Source organism: Vipera berus (genome assembly GCF_964194415.1).
Source record: "Vipera berus genome assembly, chromosome: 1".
Lineage (NCBI taxonomy): Eukaryota > Metazoa > Chordata > Lepidosauria > Squamata > Viperidae > Vipera > Vipera berus.
The window spans coordinates 169,329,424-169,348,091 of record NC_138202.1 but is presented as its reverse complement, the minus strand read 5'-3'; the positions used below and the strand labels follow the sequence as shown (position 1 = coordinate 169,348,091).

The 18,668-nt window shown below is 38.1% G+C and overlaps 1 protein-coding gene across 1 annotated transcript in view; it reads right to left on the bottom strand.

The window, feature by feature from the left end:
* Window positions 1-18,668, bottom strand: part of ANKAR (ankyrin and armadillo repeat containing) — a gene marked incomplete at its 5' end in the record, with an annotated part of 49,314 nt that overhangs the window by 18,259 nt on the left and 12,387 nt on the right. The window contains 7 exons of the mRNA XM_081340761.1: window positions 177-421; window positions 2,865-2,969; window positions 5,226-5,434; window positions 10,378-10,585; window positions 15,154-15,201; window positions 16,034-16,066; window positions 17,411-17,630. Of these exons, the coding sequence (XP_081196887.1) occupies window positions 177-421; window positions 2,865-2,969; window positions 5,226-5,434; window positions 10,378-10,585; window positions 15,154-15,201; window positions 16,034-16,066; window positions 17,411-17,630 (1,068 nt within the window). The remainder of the gene's footprint in view (window positions 1-176; window positions 422-2,864; window positions 2,970-5,225; window positions 5,435-10,377; window positions 10,586-15,153; window positions 15,202-16,033; window positions 16,067-17,410; window positions 17,631-18,668) is intronic.

Here is an 18,668-nt window from a genome sequence, read left to right as displayed (position 1 = left end):
TTAGACCTGTACTTGTAATACTTGTAAACATCAAACAAGTCTGAATATCACAAATAATAAAAGCTGTGTCCCTTACCATGGAAAAACATGCCCATCTTCTTATTATTCTAATTAATTTATTGAAGAAGGGCTAGCCACAAAAGGGAACATTTTTCCCCCCTCCTGATTAGATTTACCAGTTCAGCGATGATGACTTGATTATTATCCAGCTGGGCAATATCATATAAAAACACTGCACAACGAGACAGCAATTCAGGTTCTTCTACAGTCAAGAGCTTAATTAACACGGGAATGCCTCCAGCTTCTACAAAGGCTCTGACAATTGAGTCATGGGTGGAGATGTTACTCAGCACTCCCAGAGTGATGCACTCCAATTTGACGTCTTCGCTCTTCAACAAGCTGATTAATGAGGGTATGGTACCTGCCGCCAAGAACAAAAGTAACCCACCAGTTACAGCAAGGCAACATGCTATGAATCTCTCCAAGGTTCTGACTTCTTTAGATGATTGTATTCCTTTGGTTAAAATCTTCTGAGCAACTGGCAAAAGCAGGGAGCAAACGCAGTGGATCTGAAGGGGGAACCATGGAATGAGTATATATACTGACAGCGGACTGCAAAACTGGACGCCTGAATGTTACAGGACATTTTTTAGGAATCCTGCTCCAGTGGGGGGTGGGATGTTATTTGGTTCTGCCTGAGGACCTAAAATGGCTTAGACGGCCATTATATAAACTTATGCTGACAAGCAAACCTCACAGAATATGCAGATCCTTAGATTTTGCTTGCTATTGCCTTCCTTGCCGCTAAGCCAATAAGATAAAAAAGGCTTTTATGCCTTTGTCATGGAAAAACACCCAATAAAGTAATAAGCAATATTTTCTCTGTACTTCCCTTTTCTTTTTATTTAACCCTGCCCCTCCGGTTGATATTTGTATACTGATATCAATTTCTTGAAATGCATATTTTTTTTGTAAATTTGCAAATATACAATTTTCCAGATAATTGTTTCGAGTAGGTGCTTTGATAAGTTATTTCCAGAAATATTTTTAATATTTGTATAAACTTTTCCCTAGTATAAATTTGTTTTATTGGGAAAGTTATCGAATGTAATATCTGGGTTATCAAAAGTCACTGAAGGCTCTAGGTAGGGGACCCTACCTAGAGCCTTGGTGGAGCAGTGGGCTAATGCCTCCTTAAGTAACACCAGCTGCCTGCAATTAGTGCAGGTTCGAGTCCCACCAGGCTCAAGGTTGACTCAGCCTTCCATCCTTCCAAGGTAGGTAAAATGAGGACCCAGATTGTTGGGGGCAATAAGCTGACTTTGTAATAATGCCGCTTGGGGGGGGGAAAGCCCTAATAAGCAGGCATATACATAGAATGAAGGCTATTGCTAAGCACATTGGTTTGTGCTTAAATTGTAAGACGCCCTGAGTCTTCGGAGAAGGGCGGGATATAAATGGGATTAAAATAAAAATAAATAAATAAACTGGATAAGCTGTACGCTCTATATTCCTCTTCAGTCAGACCTCAGCTAAGTGCCCTCTGTCTCAGATAAAAAGCCCAATTGAAATGGATCCAAATAATCAATATTACACAGGTGTGTCTGCAGTTGTGAAATTATTATCTTTTCCAGAAATGCAATGCTTGAGGCTGGACTATTAACTGCAGTGAGTTCTCAGGTAAAGGAAGAGTAACTTTTCATAAACCTTTGAGAAATGCTTCTTTTAGGCAATTTGGTTGGATCACTTTAAGCGACATTCCTCCCCCCCACCCTCCCCACCCCTCCAGCCTATTCCTGCCAAGGCTAGGAATGAACTTGTCTAGGAAGATGATAAAAGGGCCACATAAAGCTCCTCTACCTCTCCGCTTTTATTCAAAGAAAACACCAAATCTAATAGGCCCTGTTTCATGTATGGTTATGGATCCTTGGTTATAACGGAGAAAATTAAATTAAATCCTGAGCCACTTTTTAGTAGAGAATCTCAGCCCAGACATTAAAGCTGAGATTCAAGGTGCTGGTGATGACCTATAAAGCCCTAAATGTCCGGATTATTTACGGGAGTACCTTTTGCCGGCGTTAACTTCCCATCGTCCTGTGCGCTCCCACAGAGAGGGCCTCCTCAGGGTGTCGTCGGTCAGGGAATGCCGACTGGCGGCCCCCAGGGGGAGAGCATTCTCTGTGGGCGCGCCAGCCCTTTGGAATCAGCTCCCTGTTGAGCTCCGGATGGCTCCCGACCTTCGCTCTTTCCGCCGTGACCTGAAGACTTGGCTATTTGAACTTGCCGGCCTGGACTGAGGGACTGGGATTTTAGATTTTAAATTTTAAATTTTACATTTTAGAACATGTTTTAATGTTTAGGGCTACTTGGTTTAATTTATTTTAATTTTTGTATATTATGTGTTGTATATAGTGTTTTAATTGCCCTGTACACCGCCCCGAGTCCTTCGGGAGAGGGGCGGTATATAAATCCAAATAATAAATAATAATAAATAAATAAATAAAGCGCCTTTAGACATGAATTTTAGATAACCAAAAGTCACGCCAGCTATGTCAGGCAGCCAAACTGTTAGGCTACAGATTAATAGTATACTAGGACAGCCCCCCCCCTCCAACTTTTTGGCTGCCAGGGACCAGTTCCGTGGAGGGTGGTTTTTCTGCTGACTGGACAAGCGTGGCTTCGCATGCTGCACAGATTGGGCTTTGCTCGCTTGTGCAGCCTGGTTCCTGGCAGGCCATGGCTCAGGGGTTGGAGACCCCTATTCTAGAAGACAGTAAAGCCGGTTTGATCTCTTTCACTATGTTTATTATTATTAAAATAACTTCTAGCAGAAAAAGTGACAAATGGTACACATAATATCTCACCTGCCTGCAATATACATTTCCAGTAATCCACTTTGGCAAGACAAAGTACTTCTAAACACCGTATTGCCATTCTTTTCCTAATATAGGATTTGCAATTCAGCATGCCTGTTAAGATTTTTAACAATAATTTGTTAACATTTAAGGGTTGCATTAAACATAGCCAGCCCCATGGCATTTGACTTAATTCTGGCTTATAACAGTGTTTTTCTTTATAGTCTAACAAGAAAATTAATGGTGAATACAAGGCTTGTGGTTCTCTTATTACAGAGGTTCTCCAACTGTGGGCTGGATTAGTAGCAAATTTGAGGAAGAAATTCACATTTGGGTTGGGGAGTTTCTACCAACAAAGCAGCATCATTCTCAAAAGTTGCTTCTGCTTTACTCGACAAACCAGCAGCCAGCTTACTCAAGCAAAGCCCAAAGTAAACTTGACAGGGTCCTACTATAACTTTAGAGTTACAAGCCTCACAGCACATGCACCCAAAAAGCACCTTCAGCATTCACATCTGCTCTCCCTGAGTAAGCAAGCAGACAGTCAAGGTTTTCCAGAAATCAGAAAAAGATATTGATCTAAAATCAATAGAGAACCAGAAGCAAGGGTAACTGTATCAAAACCAATAGCCAGTTTTTTGGAGTTTTGTGAAAGTGAGGAGGTTTATCATTGTCAATACATTTTCAGTCAATAAATTTTCAGTTTTAAATTTGTTGGTTTATTATTATTTATTTCTAAATAAAGGGATTGATTTTATAAATTTGGAAATATCTGTGTTTGTTTTATTTTATATACAGATTCTTTTTCATATTAAAAGTCAGTGATGTATTCAGTGCTTTTTTTGTAAAAGAAAAAGGTGCCGGAACTCACACATGTCATACAACCCGCCTTGCCTACCCTACAAGGTTCCATCCAAAAAAGGTGCCGGAACTCCGTTCTGAGCGTTCTATGACAAAAAAAGCCCTGGATGTATTTATTTCTTGCCTAATACAAAGTCCATTGGGTTTGTTTGTCTGTGAGGGTTACACAGACACATATTTATAATTCTAGGGGTCATGGCACCAAAAACTTTTATAACCCTTATGTTAATATTATAGCCCTGTGCTGCCACCAATGGGTCATCCAGTTTCCTTGTTGATCTATCTGCAGTACACCCTTAAGGCACTTCTGCCCTATCGGTCCTGTTAACTAGACAAAGCCATTTTAAGAAAATTCTGTCCAATCTGGCAACAGCTGGCAAAGAATTCAGCTGGGAAAGGTCTTCCCAATGAACAATTCCTTTCGAGGTAGGTAAAATGAGGACCCAGATTGTTGGGGGCAATTAAGCTGACTTTGTAATAATGCCGCTTGGGGGGGGGGTCGAAAGCCCTAATAAGCAGGCATATACATAGAATGAAGGCTACTGCTAAGCTTGTAAGCTGCCCTGAGTCTTCAGAGAAGGGCGGGATATAAATGGAATAAAAATAAAAATAAAAAAAATAAATTTTCCTTTCTGGAAGTATCAATGACCAATTGCTTTCCTTTCTAAAGAGAGGTCTTAGTGAACACACACACACCTGCATATACATATGCAATGAATTGTGGCTATTCCAAAATTGCTCTCTAGAAGACCATGACATCCACTGACTGAGTTAGGGAGCTGTTCCTACCTGTACAAAGTAGTCAAAGTGCAAAAAACATTGTGTTGAAAGCACAGTGGGAAATGAAGACTGTTTCCGTGATGGGTAAATCATGAGTACAGAATGCTATTGTCTATTCCTGCTATCCAAAAAAGGTGGCTTGTATTAATGAGGCAAACTAGCAGTAGAGATCGATCCTTTGCAGCATTCTCTTTGTTGAGCAGGAATCTCTTATCAGCTGCTGTAGTACGTCTCCAGAATGTTTTTTTTATCACATCACCCTCATATTGTCAGCAAAAGAGAGCTTTAGTCACCCAGGAGAAGGGAAACATGAAGCTGGCATATGGATCATGGCTCAGTGATTAAAGACACCGAGCATATCAGATGGAAAGCTGATAGCATAGGTTTGAGATCAAGCACCACACGACTGGGTGAGCTCCCATTACTTGCCTCAGCTCCTGCTAATCTAGTAGTTCAAAACCATGTGAAATGTGAGTATATAAATAGATACCACTTCGGTAGGAAAGTAACAGCATTTTGTTATGCTGACCATATAATCATGGCTTATAGTCATGCTGGTCATATAATCATGGAGGTGTCTTTGGACAATGGTGGCTTCCATGGCTAAGAAACAGAGATGAGCACCATCTCCTAGAATTGGACACGACTGGACACAGGAAACCTTTACCTTTTTAATCCCAACCCTGAAAGTTTTCTGATTTAATCAGAATTACTGTATAGGGTACTTACCAACAAGAGTTTTCCAAACTGGGAGATCAGGGCTATCCAACTCAATTAGATGCTTTAAAATTTCTGTATGGAAGTTCAGTGCAGCCAAATGTATTATGTTATTTCCTTCACCGTCTTTTTTTAGCCAGTCGGCTTTAAGAGAAAACAAATACTTGATAGTATCTAGTGCTCCAGATACAGCTGCAAGCAAAAGTGGTGTGGAATGATATCTATTGATAGAAAAAGAACAGAATACTGTGGTATGAAACAAACTGAACCAAATCTAAAGAAATACAGCGGCTTTTATTTCATGTACTTGACTCAGGACTAGTTGCTTAGCAATCATTCAAAATTATGATGGAGTCCCCCAAAGATACTTATGACCCAGTTCTGAAGTTCCAACGGATGCTGCCCCTGGTCACGGGACCACTTGTTGGGCACAGGGCAACTGGCCTGCATTTACGGCCATTTGCAGTGTCCCCCATTCATCTGACTGCATTTTACCACGTTTTTGCTGAAAACTGTTATTTACAAATATGCCCCATATTGAACAACGGCTTTGCTTTATGGCCACCAGCAAAAAAAGTTTGAAAAAACAGGTCTGGTCATGTGGTGACTCACTTTTATGACCACCATGACTTAGGACTGTCACAAGCAAGCTCCATTGCACTCATTACGTTTAGGACTACCTATACTTCATCTATCTAAATTAAAAAACTCAATGGAAGTCTAAGTAAACAAATTAAACTTACATGCCACATTACTCCAGGCCACTGAGAGTAACTATCAGATGAGACTCACTTTTCTGGTGAACTATATTAAGACTCCAGGACAAGTATCACTTAGTTCAAGGGTTCGGGTTAAATTGAGCTAAATTGTTAGCCTCCTTACAGAAATTTCTGTAAGGAGGCTAACAATTTAGCTCAATTTAACCCTAACCCTAACCCTAACCCTAGAACTAAGTGATACTTGTCCTTGAGTGTAAGAAATTTCTGTAAGGAGGCTAACAATTTAGCTCAATTTAACCCTAACCCTAACCCTAACCCTAGAACTAAGTGATACTTGTCCTTGAGTGTAAGAAATTTCTGTAAGGAGGCTAACAATTTAGCTCAATTTAACCTGAACCCTAACCCTAACCCTAGAACTAAGTGATACTTGTCCTTGAGTGTAAGAAATTTCTGTAAGGAGGCTAACAATTTAGCTCAATTTAACCCTAACCCTAACCCTAACCCTAGAACTAAGTGATACTTGTCCTTGAGTGTAAGAAATTTCTGTAAGGAGGCTAACAATTTAGCTCAATTTAACCTGAACCCTAACCCTAACCCTAGAACTAAGTGATACTTGTCCTTGAGTGTAAGAAATTTCTGTAAGGAGGCTAACAATTTAGCTCAATTTAACCCTAACCCTAACCCTAACCCTCACCCTAGAACTAAGTGATACTTGTCCTTGAGTGTAAGAAATTTCTGTAAGGAGGCTAACAATTTAGCTCAATTTAACCCTAACCCTAACCCTAACCCTAGAACTAAGTGATACTTGTCCTTGAGTGTAAGAAATTTCTGTAAGAAGGCTAACAATTTAGCTCAATTTAACCTGAACCCTAACCCTAACCCTAGAACTAAGTGATACTTGTCCTTGAGTGTAAGAAATTTCTGTAAGGAGGCTAACAATTTAGCTCAATTTAACCCTAACCCTAACCCTAACCCTAGAACTAAGTGATACTTGTCCTTGAGTGTAAGAAATTTCTGTAAGGAGGCTAACAATTTAGCTCAATTTAACCCTAACCCTAACCCTAACCCTAACCCTAGAACTAAGTGATACTTGTCCTTGAGTGTAAGAAATTTCTGTAAGGAGGCTAACAATTTAGCTCAATTTAACCCTAACCCTAACCCTAACCCTAGAACTAAGTGATACTTGTCCTTGAGTGTAAGAAATTTCTGTAAGGAGGCTAACAATTTAGCTCAATTTAACCCTAACCCTAACCCTAACCCTAGAACTAAGTGATACTTGTCCTTGAGTGTAAGAAATTTCTGTAAGGAGGCTAACAATTTAGCTCAATTTAACCTGAACCCTAACCCTAACCCTAGAACTAAGTGATACTTGTCCTTGAGTGTAAGAAATTTCTGTAAGGAGGCTAACAATTTAGCTCAATTTAACCCTAACCCTAACCCTAACCCTAGAACTAAGTGATACTTGTCCTTGAGTGTAAGAAATTTCTGTAAGGAGGCTAACAATTTAGCTCAATTTAACCTGAACCCTAACCCTAGAACTAAGTGATACTTGTCCTTGAGTGTAAGAAATTTCTGTAAGGAGGCTAACAATTTAGCTCAATTTAACCCTAACCCTAACCCTAACCCTAACCCTAGAACTAAGTGATACTTGTCCTTGAGTGTAAGAAATTTCTGTAAGGAGGCTAACAATTTAGCTCAATTTAACCCTAACCCTAACCCTAACCCTAGAACTAAGTGATACTTGTCCTTGAGTGTAAGAAATTTCTGTAAGGAGGCTAACAATTTAGCTCAATTTAACCCTAACCCTAACCCTAACCCTAACCCTAGAACTAAGTGATACTTGTCCTTGAGTGTAAGAAATTTCTGTAAGGAGGCTAACAATTTAGCTCAATTTAACCCTAACCCTAACCCTAACCCTAGAACTAAGTGATACTTGTCCTTGAGTGTAAGAAATTTCTGTAAGGAGGCTAACAATTTAGCTCAATTTAACCCTAACCCTAACCCTAACCCTAGAACTAAGTGATACTTGTCCTTGAGTGTAAGAAATTTCTGTAAGGAGGCTAACAATTTAGCTCAATTTAACCCTAACCCTAACCCTAACCCTAGAACTAAGTGATACTTGTCCTTGAGTGTAAGAAATTTCTGTAAGGAGGCTAACAATTTAGCTCAATTTAACCCTAACCCTAACCCTAACCCTAGAACTAAGTGATACTTGTCCTTGAGTGTAAGAAATTTCTGTAATGAGGCTAACAATTTAGCTCAATTTAACCCTAACCATAACCCTAACCCTAGAACTAAGTGATACTTGTCCTTGAGTGTAAGAAATTTCTGTAAGGAGGCTAACAATTTAGCTCAATTTAACCTGAACCCTAACCCTAACCCTAGAACTAAGTGATACTTGTCCTTGAGTGTAAGAAATTTCTGTAAGGAGGCTAACAATTTAGCTCAATTTAACCCTAACCCTAACCCTAACCCTAGAACTAAGTGATACTTGTCCTTGAGTGTAAGAAATTTCTGTAAGGAGGCTAATAATTTAGCTCAATTTAACCCTAACCCTAACCCTAACCCTAGAACTAAGTGATACTTGTCCTTGAGTGTAAGAAATTTCTGTAAGGAGGCTAACAATTTAGCTCAATTTAACCTGAACCCTAACCCTAACCCTAGAACTAAGTGATACTTGTCCTTGAGTGTAAGAAATTTCTGTAAGGAGGCTAACAATTTAGCTCAATTTAACCCTAACCCTAACCCTAACCCTAGAACTAAGTGATACTTGTCCTTGAGTGTAAGAAATTTCTGTAAGGAGGCTAACAATTTAGCTCAATTTAACCCTAACCCTAACCCTAACCCTAGAACTAAGTGATACTTGTCCTTGAGTGTAAGAAATTTCTGTAAGGAGGCTAACAATTTAGCTCAATTTAACCCTAACCCTAACCCTAACCCTAGAACTAAGTGATACTTGTCCTTGAGTGTAAGAAATTTCTGTAAGGAGGCTAACAATTTAGCTCAATTTAACCCTAACCCTAACCCTAACCCTAGAACTAAGTGATACTTGTCCTTGAGTGTAAGAAATTTCTGTAAGGAGGCTAACAATTTAGATCAATTTAACCCTAACCCTAACCCTAACCCTAGAACTAAGTGATACTTGTCCTTGAGTGTAAGAAATTTCTGTAAGGAGGCTAACAATTTAGATCAATTTAACCCTAACCCTAACCCTAGAACTAAGTGATACTTGTCCTTGAGTGTAAGAAATTTCTGTAAGGAGGCTAGCAAAATTTCATATCCTTTTTTTTAAAAAAGTCTGTTTTTTAATTTCTGTTCTAATAATATTACATTCCCCTCAGCTGATCTTCCTAGGATTTATTTTTAAATCAAGGTGTCAAGCTAGATAAAAGTTGCACACACTAAGACTTGGGAAATTGATTCAGAAGTGACCTTATTTGACAAACACATTGGTGGTAGCACAGAAGATCTATGCATATACAGATAATCCTTGATTTATGACCACAGTTGCGCCCCAAATTTATGTTGCTGAGTGACACAATAGTTAAGTGAACTTTGCCCCACTTTACGACCTTTCTTACCTCAGCTGTTAAGTGAATCACTGAAGCTGTTCAGTTAGTAAGACGGCTGTTAAGTGAATTCCCCATTGATTTTGCTTGTCAGATGGTGTGACAAAAGGTGATCACATGATCCTGGGACACTGCAACCATCATAAATATGATCCAGTTGCCAAGTACCTGGATCACATGGCCATGGGGATGCTGCAACGGTCATAAGTTACATTTTTCAGTGCCTTGGTAACTTCAAACGATCACTAAACGAACTGTTGTAAGTCAAGGACTACCTGTATAAGCATATGTATTCATTGACTGGACCTCATTCTATCTGCCCAAATTCCTTACTAGCATGCCTTAGATCAGGGGTCTCCAACCTTGGCAACTTTAAGACTTGCGGACTTCCTCAGCAAAGCTGGCTGAGGAATTCTGGGAGTTGAAGTCCACAAGTCTTAAAGTTGCCAAGGTTGAGGACCCCTGCTTTAGATTGTTGTTCCATGTTTGAGGCCTGGTTACCAAAATTCTTGCTTCCACCCTCTTTCCAAGCCTCTGTTCAGGCTTCCTTTCCACTGAAGCTCCACTCCGTAGCCAAGTCAGTGCAGGTAGCAGCTGACAACCACATCGAATTGCTGTATATAGCTAACCCAAGTCACCTAATTGAGTTGGGTAGCTATAGAAATTTAATACAAAGAAAGAAACAAATAAATACCACAGGTCTTCTCACTCTGACCTGGCTTCATAGCAGTCCAGGAAACCACCTCCCCCCTCATTCCAACCATCCACTTCTTCATTCTGAACTCTACCAGCTTCCTAAACCCACCAAGCAACCTGTCTCTGGTTTTCCCCCCCCTCCCCCCATATTTTTCCGGGCCACCTGCTTTGCTTACTCACAGAGATTGAGTTTCAGCCTCTATTAGCTCTGCGTTTTTTCGGTAGAGGACTGTGATACAGGCCACGTTGTCATAATAGGCAGCAAAATGGATAGGCAACCATCCTCGATCGTCGGGTATTTGGTAATCTGCTCTTAAAGCCAGAAGGAAATGGAGCGCTTCAAGGGAACTGCACTGGGCTGCTAGGTGCAAAGCTGTGGGTCCCCAAGCTGAGAGATGACAAGAGGCAAGAGTGACCACTGGCTTGGAGGAAGGAAAGCTAAAGCTCTATAGAATAGAAGGTTTACGTCCTAGCTATGTATCTGTGCTCTGTTCCTCATTTGCTTTTTGTGTAATTAACATTAAAGTTATGCTATCCAGAGCTGTATCTGTTATTATTGCTGCCTAGCTATGTATCTGTGCTCTGTTCCTCATTTGCTTTTTGTGTAATTAACATTAAAGTTATGCTATCCAGAGCTGTATCTGTTATTATTGCTGCAGCTCTTGATGTCAGAAAAGCAACCTATGCAGACAAGCCTAAAATGAACCGCATTCCGGCATTTAATAACTCAAAACAAAATAAACGGTGGGCCAAATATAAATGACGTGCATTTGGAAATTTATAACCGGTGTGCTTTTACCATCTCATAAAAGCGTAAGAATACTTTTATGGCAGACTTTTCTAGCTGAAGGTTCCACTGGCAAAATAGGGATGACGCTGGACCAGAACGAAACGGAGTCAACGTGGAATGGGGACAGATTGAAAACAAAATTTTGACTTCAATCCATTCAAGTTAATTAAAGAGAGTGAATTTGAATTCAGGAAATATATTTGATGATTTTTACTTTGCATTGCATAAAACAGAAGCTCCCAAGCTGCATTAGAGCTGTTGTAGGTCTGGGACTATGGCTTTCTTTTTCCATTTTATCTTCTTCTTACATGTATAATTTGGAAACATAGACATTCACATGTATTCATATGTATCTTAGGGCCTGATGTCTTGCAGTTAAAATGCATGGATGACTAGCACCTTAATATGCACAAGCAAATGATCAATGTCAAGGTTAAGTGTGTTTAGTTCTTATACAGCATTTCAAAGGGACAGTCGGGAATACATAACGTTCTTAAATTCTTTCCTTTGAAATAAATGGATTTGGATCAAGGTGCTTCATTTGGATGGATTGTACTCAGGACTTCTTGAAACAGGGAAGGAGGGAACCAGTGATCTCTTGTGAGTCCAGATAAAATTTTATCTTTCTTCAGTATTCCTTTTTTTTTATTGAAAAGTTTTACCAACTTTTTTTTACAAAACATCCCCAAAACCCACCCACCCCAAACCCCCCTCCCCCCACTTCCCAGAGCTGAATACAGGGTCATAAATATAATAATCATATTCTAACTAAAATTATCCATTATAAAATTAACCAAATTCATAATGTGCTTTAACTCCCCTTTAACATTGATACATTCAAATTATTAAAAACATAATAATAACTTAAACAAAAATATAATCAATACTAACATAATAATAACTTAAACAGAAATATACCGTATTTTCCGGCGTATAAGATGACTTTTTAACCCATGAAAATCATCTCAAAAGTTGGGGGGTCGTCTTATACGCCCAGTCGTCTTATACGCCGGAAAATACGGTAATCAATACTAATACTAAAGTTAATAAAAATATAAAATCTACTCATAAGCTAAATGGAACTTTTTAGTCCCATATTTATTCTGGATATAATCTATCCATCTTCTCCAAACTGAAATATATCTTTCTTGCGAATGATCCTTCAAATAAGCAGAAATCTTTGACATTTCTGCAAGATTCGATACCTTAATTACCCATTCTTCTATAGAAGGCAAACTATCCTTCTTCCAATATTGTCCCACCAGTAACCGTGCTGCTGTTATCAAGTTCAACATCAGATTAGTTTCTTTAGTATCACAATCTACAACAATACCCAGTAAAAACAATTGTGGAGAAAACTTTATCTTTCTCTTAAAAATCTTTTGAATGTTCCACCAGATTTTAATCCAAAAAGCTTTTATATTTCTACAAGTCCACCACATATGAAAATAAGTAGCATCTAAACTACCACATCTCCAGCATTTAGACTGTAGGTTAGGATACATGTTAAGACAACTTTTTGGGATCCAAATGCCATCTATAAAACATTTTATAAAAATTTTCTCTTAAATTTTCTCTTAAATGTTAAATTTGAGTAAATTTAACATTTCTAACCCAGATTACCTTCCAAGTATCCAACGGAATTGGTTCCTGTATGTTTTGTGCCCACTTTATCATACAATCTTTAACTAATTCCGTTTCCGAGTCCAATTCAATTAGAATATTATATATCCTCTTTATATGTGCACAATTTGAATCTCTAATTTGTTTTACTAAATTTTCATCTGTAATTGTGATGCCAACTTTCTGATCCAACTTCCACCTAGCTTTCAATTGGGTATATTGAAACCAAGAGTAACTTATGTTTTCTTGTCTTAACTCCTCTAATGATTTAAGTTGCCAATCATTCCCTTCCAATCTAAGTAATTCCTTATAGGAAAACATAGCCAAACTCACTTCCATAGATACACCTTCTATCACGTGTCCAGGAATTCCCCAAATCGGTATTTTATAATTTAACTTATAATAATACTTTTTCCAGACACGCAACAACGCACTTCTAAGAATATGAGATTTAAAAACCCTGTCTACCTTTTTATCATAAAGCAGATATGCATGCCATCCATATACCAAATCCCAACCCTCAAGGTGGAGTATTCTTTTATTAGTTACATTAAGCCAATCGCTAACCCATGACCACCGCATCATAATACAATTTCAAATTAGGCACCTTGAGTCCCCCTCTTTCCCTAGCATCTTGCAGAATCTTAAATTTAACTCTTAGTTTCTTCCCCACCCAGATAAATTTATTAATACCCTTCTGCCATTCATCAAGATTGGCATCCTTTTTCAATATAGGTATCATTTGGAACAAAAAAAGAAACTTCAGCAGAACATTCATTTTAACAGCTGCTATTCTTCCCAATAGAGATAATTGTAATTTTTTCCAATTATTTAAATCCTTTTGTATCTTCAACCATAGTGTTTCATAGTTATTCTTATATAATTTTGCATTTGAAGCTGCAATATACACTCCTAAATACTTAACCTTTTTTACTATTTCAAAACCTGTTAATTTAATTAACATTTCCCTTTCACTCATAGACATATTCTTAGACAATATCTTAGTCTAATTACTATTTACCTTAAACCCTGAAACCTTGCCATACTGAGTTATAATTTCCATCAAATCTATAACCAATTGTATCGGTTGAGATAATGTCACAACCAAGTCATCAGCAAAAGCTCTCAATCTATAATCATTCTGTTTTATTTTAATTCCCTTTATCATAGAAGACTCTCAAATTTTAATTAATAAAATCTCTAATGTTAATACAAACAACAATGTTGTCTTGTACCTTTTTCAATTTTAAATATCTCTGTTAACCCCCCACTTTCTTCAGTATTCCTTGACAGGACTATAAACTTGCTCAAGTGCCCTTGTGTGTGTGTGTGTGTGTGTTGTATTAATATACATATACACGGTACGCACACACGTGTTCGTGTTTTGTCCATATATGGTTTATTTCAGCATCCCACATCATCAGATTGTCCTGATTCCCTAACATCTGAGGTGGACCTGGTTAATTTGGGTCACATCCAAGCCAGCACGACTTTCTTAGTTCACGCCACTCGCATATTTGAGGTAGGCAGGTGAAGCATTAAGGCAGGGGTCCTCAACCTTGGCAACTTTAAGACTTGTGGACTTCAACTCCCAGCTGGCTGGGGAATTCTGGGAGTTGAAGTCCAAAAGTCTTAAAGTTGCCAAGGTTGAGGACCCCTGCAGTAAGGGGTCTTTACCCAAGGTCCCCTGCCTGTAAGGTACGTATCAAGCCAGATTTAAATTTCAGTCTCCTGCATCAAAGGCAGCACTCTAACTACTGTGCTATTAAGCACTATCCAGCTGGGGAAGTGGTTCCAACAGATCCCACGAACGACATCAGAGCTCTCTGTCCAGAAGAATGCAGCATTAGGAGCAGCTAAGACATTTGCATTTGATACCAAGATGGATCTAGTGCAATTTATCTTACTTTATTTTCAGGGGGGGCTACTTAACGCTAATTTTTTATGCAATTCAAAAACATAAATTACTTTCAATATCGTGTCCCGTATCTGTATGATATTTTTAAAATCTTAGAAGTCATTTCTCTTTTTTAAGTTGGATCTCAAAAAAGGAGGTTATGCGACTGGAGAAGGTGAGACGTTTGTATGCAGGGCAGGAGCACGGTAATCATTACCAACATGCCATATCAATCAAAGGGTACATTCTGTACTGCTACTTATGAAAGAAGCATTATGCCCAGTGGTGGGATTCAGCCGGTTCGCACCACTTCGGCAGAACCGGTAGCTAATTTTTTGTGGCCCAGGCCCAGAATGGACTTCCGGAAGTAGCATCCACACAGAGAACCGGTTGTTCACCTATTTGAATCCCACCACTGGTTATACCACTATTCCACGATTCTCCTCTTAACACACATTTCCACAAAATGGAAGAAACTGCAAGAGTGCAAAGGAAAAATTGAAAAATGGGAGACGATTACCAGCATCTTCTGTAAACAAAAAAAAAAGTCAGCGTTTGAAAGAAGGCAATTTTGTACACATACAGTAAATGTGTGCAAATATCCTTAATAAACATGATGTTAATCCTGGGTTTATTTACAACTCACAAGTTCTTTCTCCAATCATGACATCCTTTTCTATGAAGGCAAGTGTTCCTGAAAATAGAAAATAAATCACTTTCAGGCCACAGTTATAATTTGTACAGGTAGCCCTTGACTTACAATTCACTCATTTAGTGACTGTTTGAATTTATAACAGCACTGAAACAAATGACTTATGTCAATTTTCACATTTTGCAACATCCCCATGGTCACGTGATCAAAATCCAGATGCTTGGTAGCTGGCTCTTAAGACAGCTGCAGTGTCCCGGGGTCATGTGATCACCTTTTGCGATCTTCTGACAAGCTAAGTCATTGGGAAAGCCTGGTTCACTTAACAACTGTGTTACTAACTTAACAATTGCAGTGATTCACTTAACAACTGTGGCAAGGAAGGTCATAAAATGGGGCAACTTAACAACTGTCTTGCTTAGCAACAGAAATTTGGGGGTCGTTTGTGGTTATAGGTCAAGGACTATCTATCTATCTATCTATCTATCTATCTATCTATCTATCTATCTATCTATCTATCTATTTATCTATCTATATCTAGCTAGCTATAATATCATAAAAGCATATCACATTTAGCTACAATGTCATTTTGACTTAGTATTACTACATACAATCAAAATAATCTCAATTATTCAGAATTTTTAGGGCTTTCACAAAATGCTATAAACTTCACTTTAAATTCCAGCTGGTTCTTGAGTAAAACTGATTTTTGAAACAATTTTTCACATAACATTGAATTTGCATGCATGCTCCTACAATGCTTCCAACTATTGGAAGACCTCTGTCTCATTACTGCTAAAATAGTATTGATTATAAAATGGGATAGCTGCTAAAGCTTTATTTTATATAAAAAAAGGATAATAAATTTATAACATACCACTTTTTGTCTCTGGTCTTTGGGAACGTTTTCCTGAAAAAGAAAAACCCAAAATTATGTTGATATTGTCATTGTTATTGTATTTTTATATGATAGTTTGCCTTAAAGATCTTATCATATGACGATTAATAAATAATAAATTACTGTAATAACAGATATAGCACACATAAAAAGATAACATCTAAACATTTACTACTCATTACTAGCTAAAGATTGTGGAATGACAATCTTAGGGTGACTTAATAGGTGAGGATTAAGTGACTATTGGGTATGCCTTGCAGTTTTAATCTCAATTAAAAAAAACAGTTTACAGTGTCCCAGTTCATATATTCAGCTACGCTGTAATGTGCTTTGCCTTTGCCTTAGCCCTTACCTTGAAGCTTAGTCTTGAATGAGTTTACTCAACAAACTATGTTTATCAAGTGCTCTGTGAACCCAACTACTGAAGCAAACATCTAAACCTTGGGTTCTTAATTAGTCTGTAGGATAAAAACTGAAAAACAACATGCCAACTTGGATAAATTGCCCTAATTAGATGACAGAATATTGAGGACAAATGTTGAGCACAGATATTGAGTGTGAATCCCACACACACACACACACACACACACACACACACACACACACATATATATATATATATATATATATATATATATATATATATATATATATATATATATATATATATATATATATATATATATATATATATATATATATATATATATATATATATATATATATATATATATATATATATATATATATAAAAGGTAAAGGTTCCCCCGCACATGTGTGCTAGTCGTTTCCGACTCTAGGGGCCGGTGCTCATCTCCGTTTCAAAGCCGAAGAGCCAGCGCTTGTCCGAGGACGTCTCCGTGGTCATGTGGCCGGCATGACTAGACGCCAAAGGCGCACGGAACGCTGTTACCTTCCCACCGTAGTGGTCCCTATTTTTCTACTTGCATTTTTACGTGCTTTCGAACTGCTAGGTTGGCAGAAGCTGGGACGAGTAACAGGCGCTCACTCTGTTATATATATATATATATATATATATATATATATATATATATATATATATATATATATATATATATATATATATATATATATATATATATATATATATATATATATATGTTTTCTGAGGTTTTCGCGGGTGTTTGTATGTGGATCGTTGGTCATTCGGGTTTTTTCCCACGTAGAATTGAAGGTGTAAGAGCAACGTTTCGACGAAATCTCACCTGTCATCCTCAGGCTGGTGGAAATCATATCTATATGATTTCTAAATTCAGACTTTTAGTGTTTCATATAAATGGGAAGGAGTAGAACTCCGACACTCACAAGTTGTTGGCAGCATCTAATGTTTCTTACCTTGGCTCACTGGAATAGAACGCCTTTGATTAATAGTTAGATCCAATTTAACCACCTGAGCTATAATTGCCACACGGTTGTAAATAGCGGCATGGTGGATATATGCATAACCATTGTCATCTGTAATAGCAAGACTGTTGATGGAGGTCCTGCGGCAGAAGGTAAGGAAGATGGCAGCCAGTCCTCTATCAGCAGCAGATTTCATGCCAAAAGACAGGCTCTAAAACCACAGAAATGAAAACAGTGAAGGTCGCTCACTCTATTTGTGCTTTCATTCCCTCTTGATTTCAAGTCCTTATATATGGTGCTCTAGCCTTGGAGGGGGGGGGCGGGATGTAGTTTAAGATGTAATTGTTACTATAATAATAAGTACCTTGAGAAAGCTGAAGAGAAGAGGAAACAAAAACGGGAGAAAATCACAAAATACAAAGATCTGCAAATAGAAGTTGAATGACTGTGGCAAAAGAAAGCAAAGGTAGCATCAGTAATAGGTGTCTTGTGGGCAATCCTAAAACAACTGGAACACCACTTGAACAATACTGGAATTGACAAAATCACCATCTGTCAATTGCAAAAAGGCAGTTTTACTTTTTTTTTTAAATCCCATTTATATCCCGCCCTTCTCCGAAGACTCAGGGCGGCTTACAATCTAAAGCACAAATCAATGTGCTTAGCAGTAGCCTTCATTCTATGTATATTCCTGCTTATTAGGGCTTTCGCCCCCCCCCCCAAGCGGCATTATTACAAAGTCAGCTTAATTGCCCCCAACAATCTGGGTCCTCATTTTACCTACCTCGGAAGGATGGAAGGCTGAGTCAACTTGGAACAGCTTCCTTCCTGCCATGATACCTTTAACACCCGCTGCCTATTTCAGGTCCTTGGGAAGAACTGAGTGTCAAGCCCTGTGGGCTTGCCACTTCAGGGAAGGGAAAGGGAGGGGAATTAAAAAGGGAGGGGATTAAAAAAAATGCTGCCCACTCTAAACATCTGGCTCACTGTGCAACCAACCATTGTATAATAATATACTTCATTTCTTTTTTTTTCCCCGCTGTATTTTTTCACTTTTAAAGCCCTTTTTATATGTTCCTTTTTCTCTTCGAGAATTTATTTGCGTTATAATCATGCCGGTATTTTGTTTCTTTCCTTTTTTTTTCTTTTCTGTTATTATTTTAAAAGCAATATAAAGTAAAAAGATGTAATGGTGATGCTGAATTGTATTTTAAAAGTATGAGTCTTGATATTTATAAAAAAATTACTG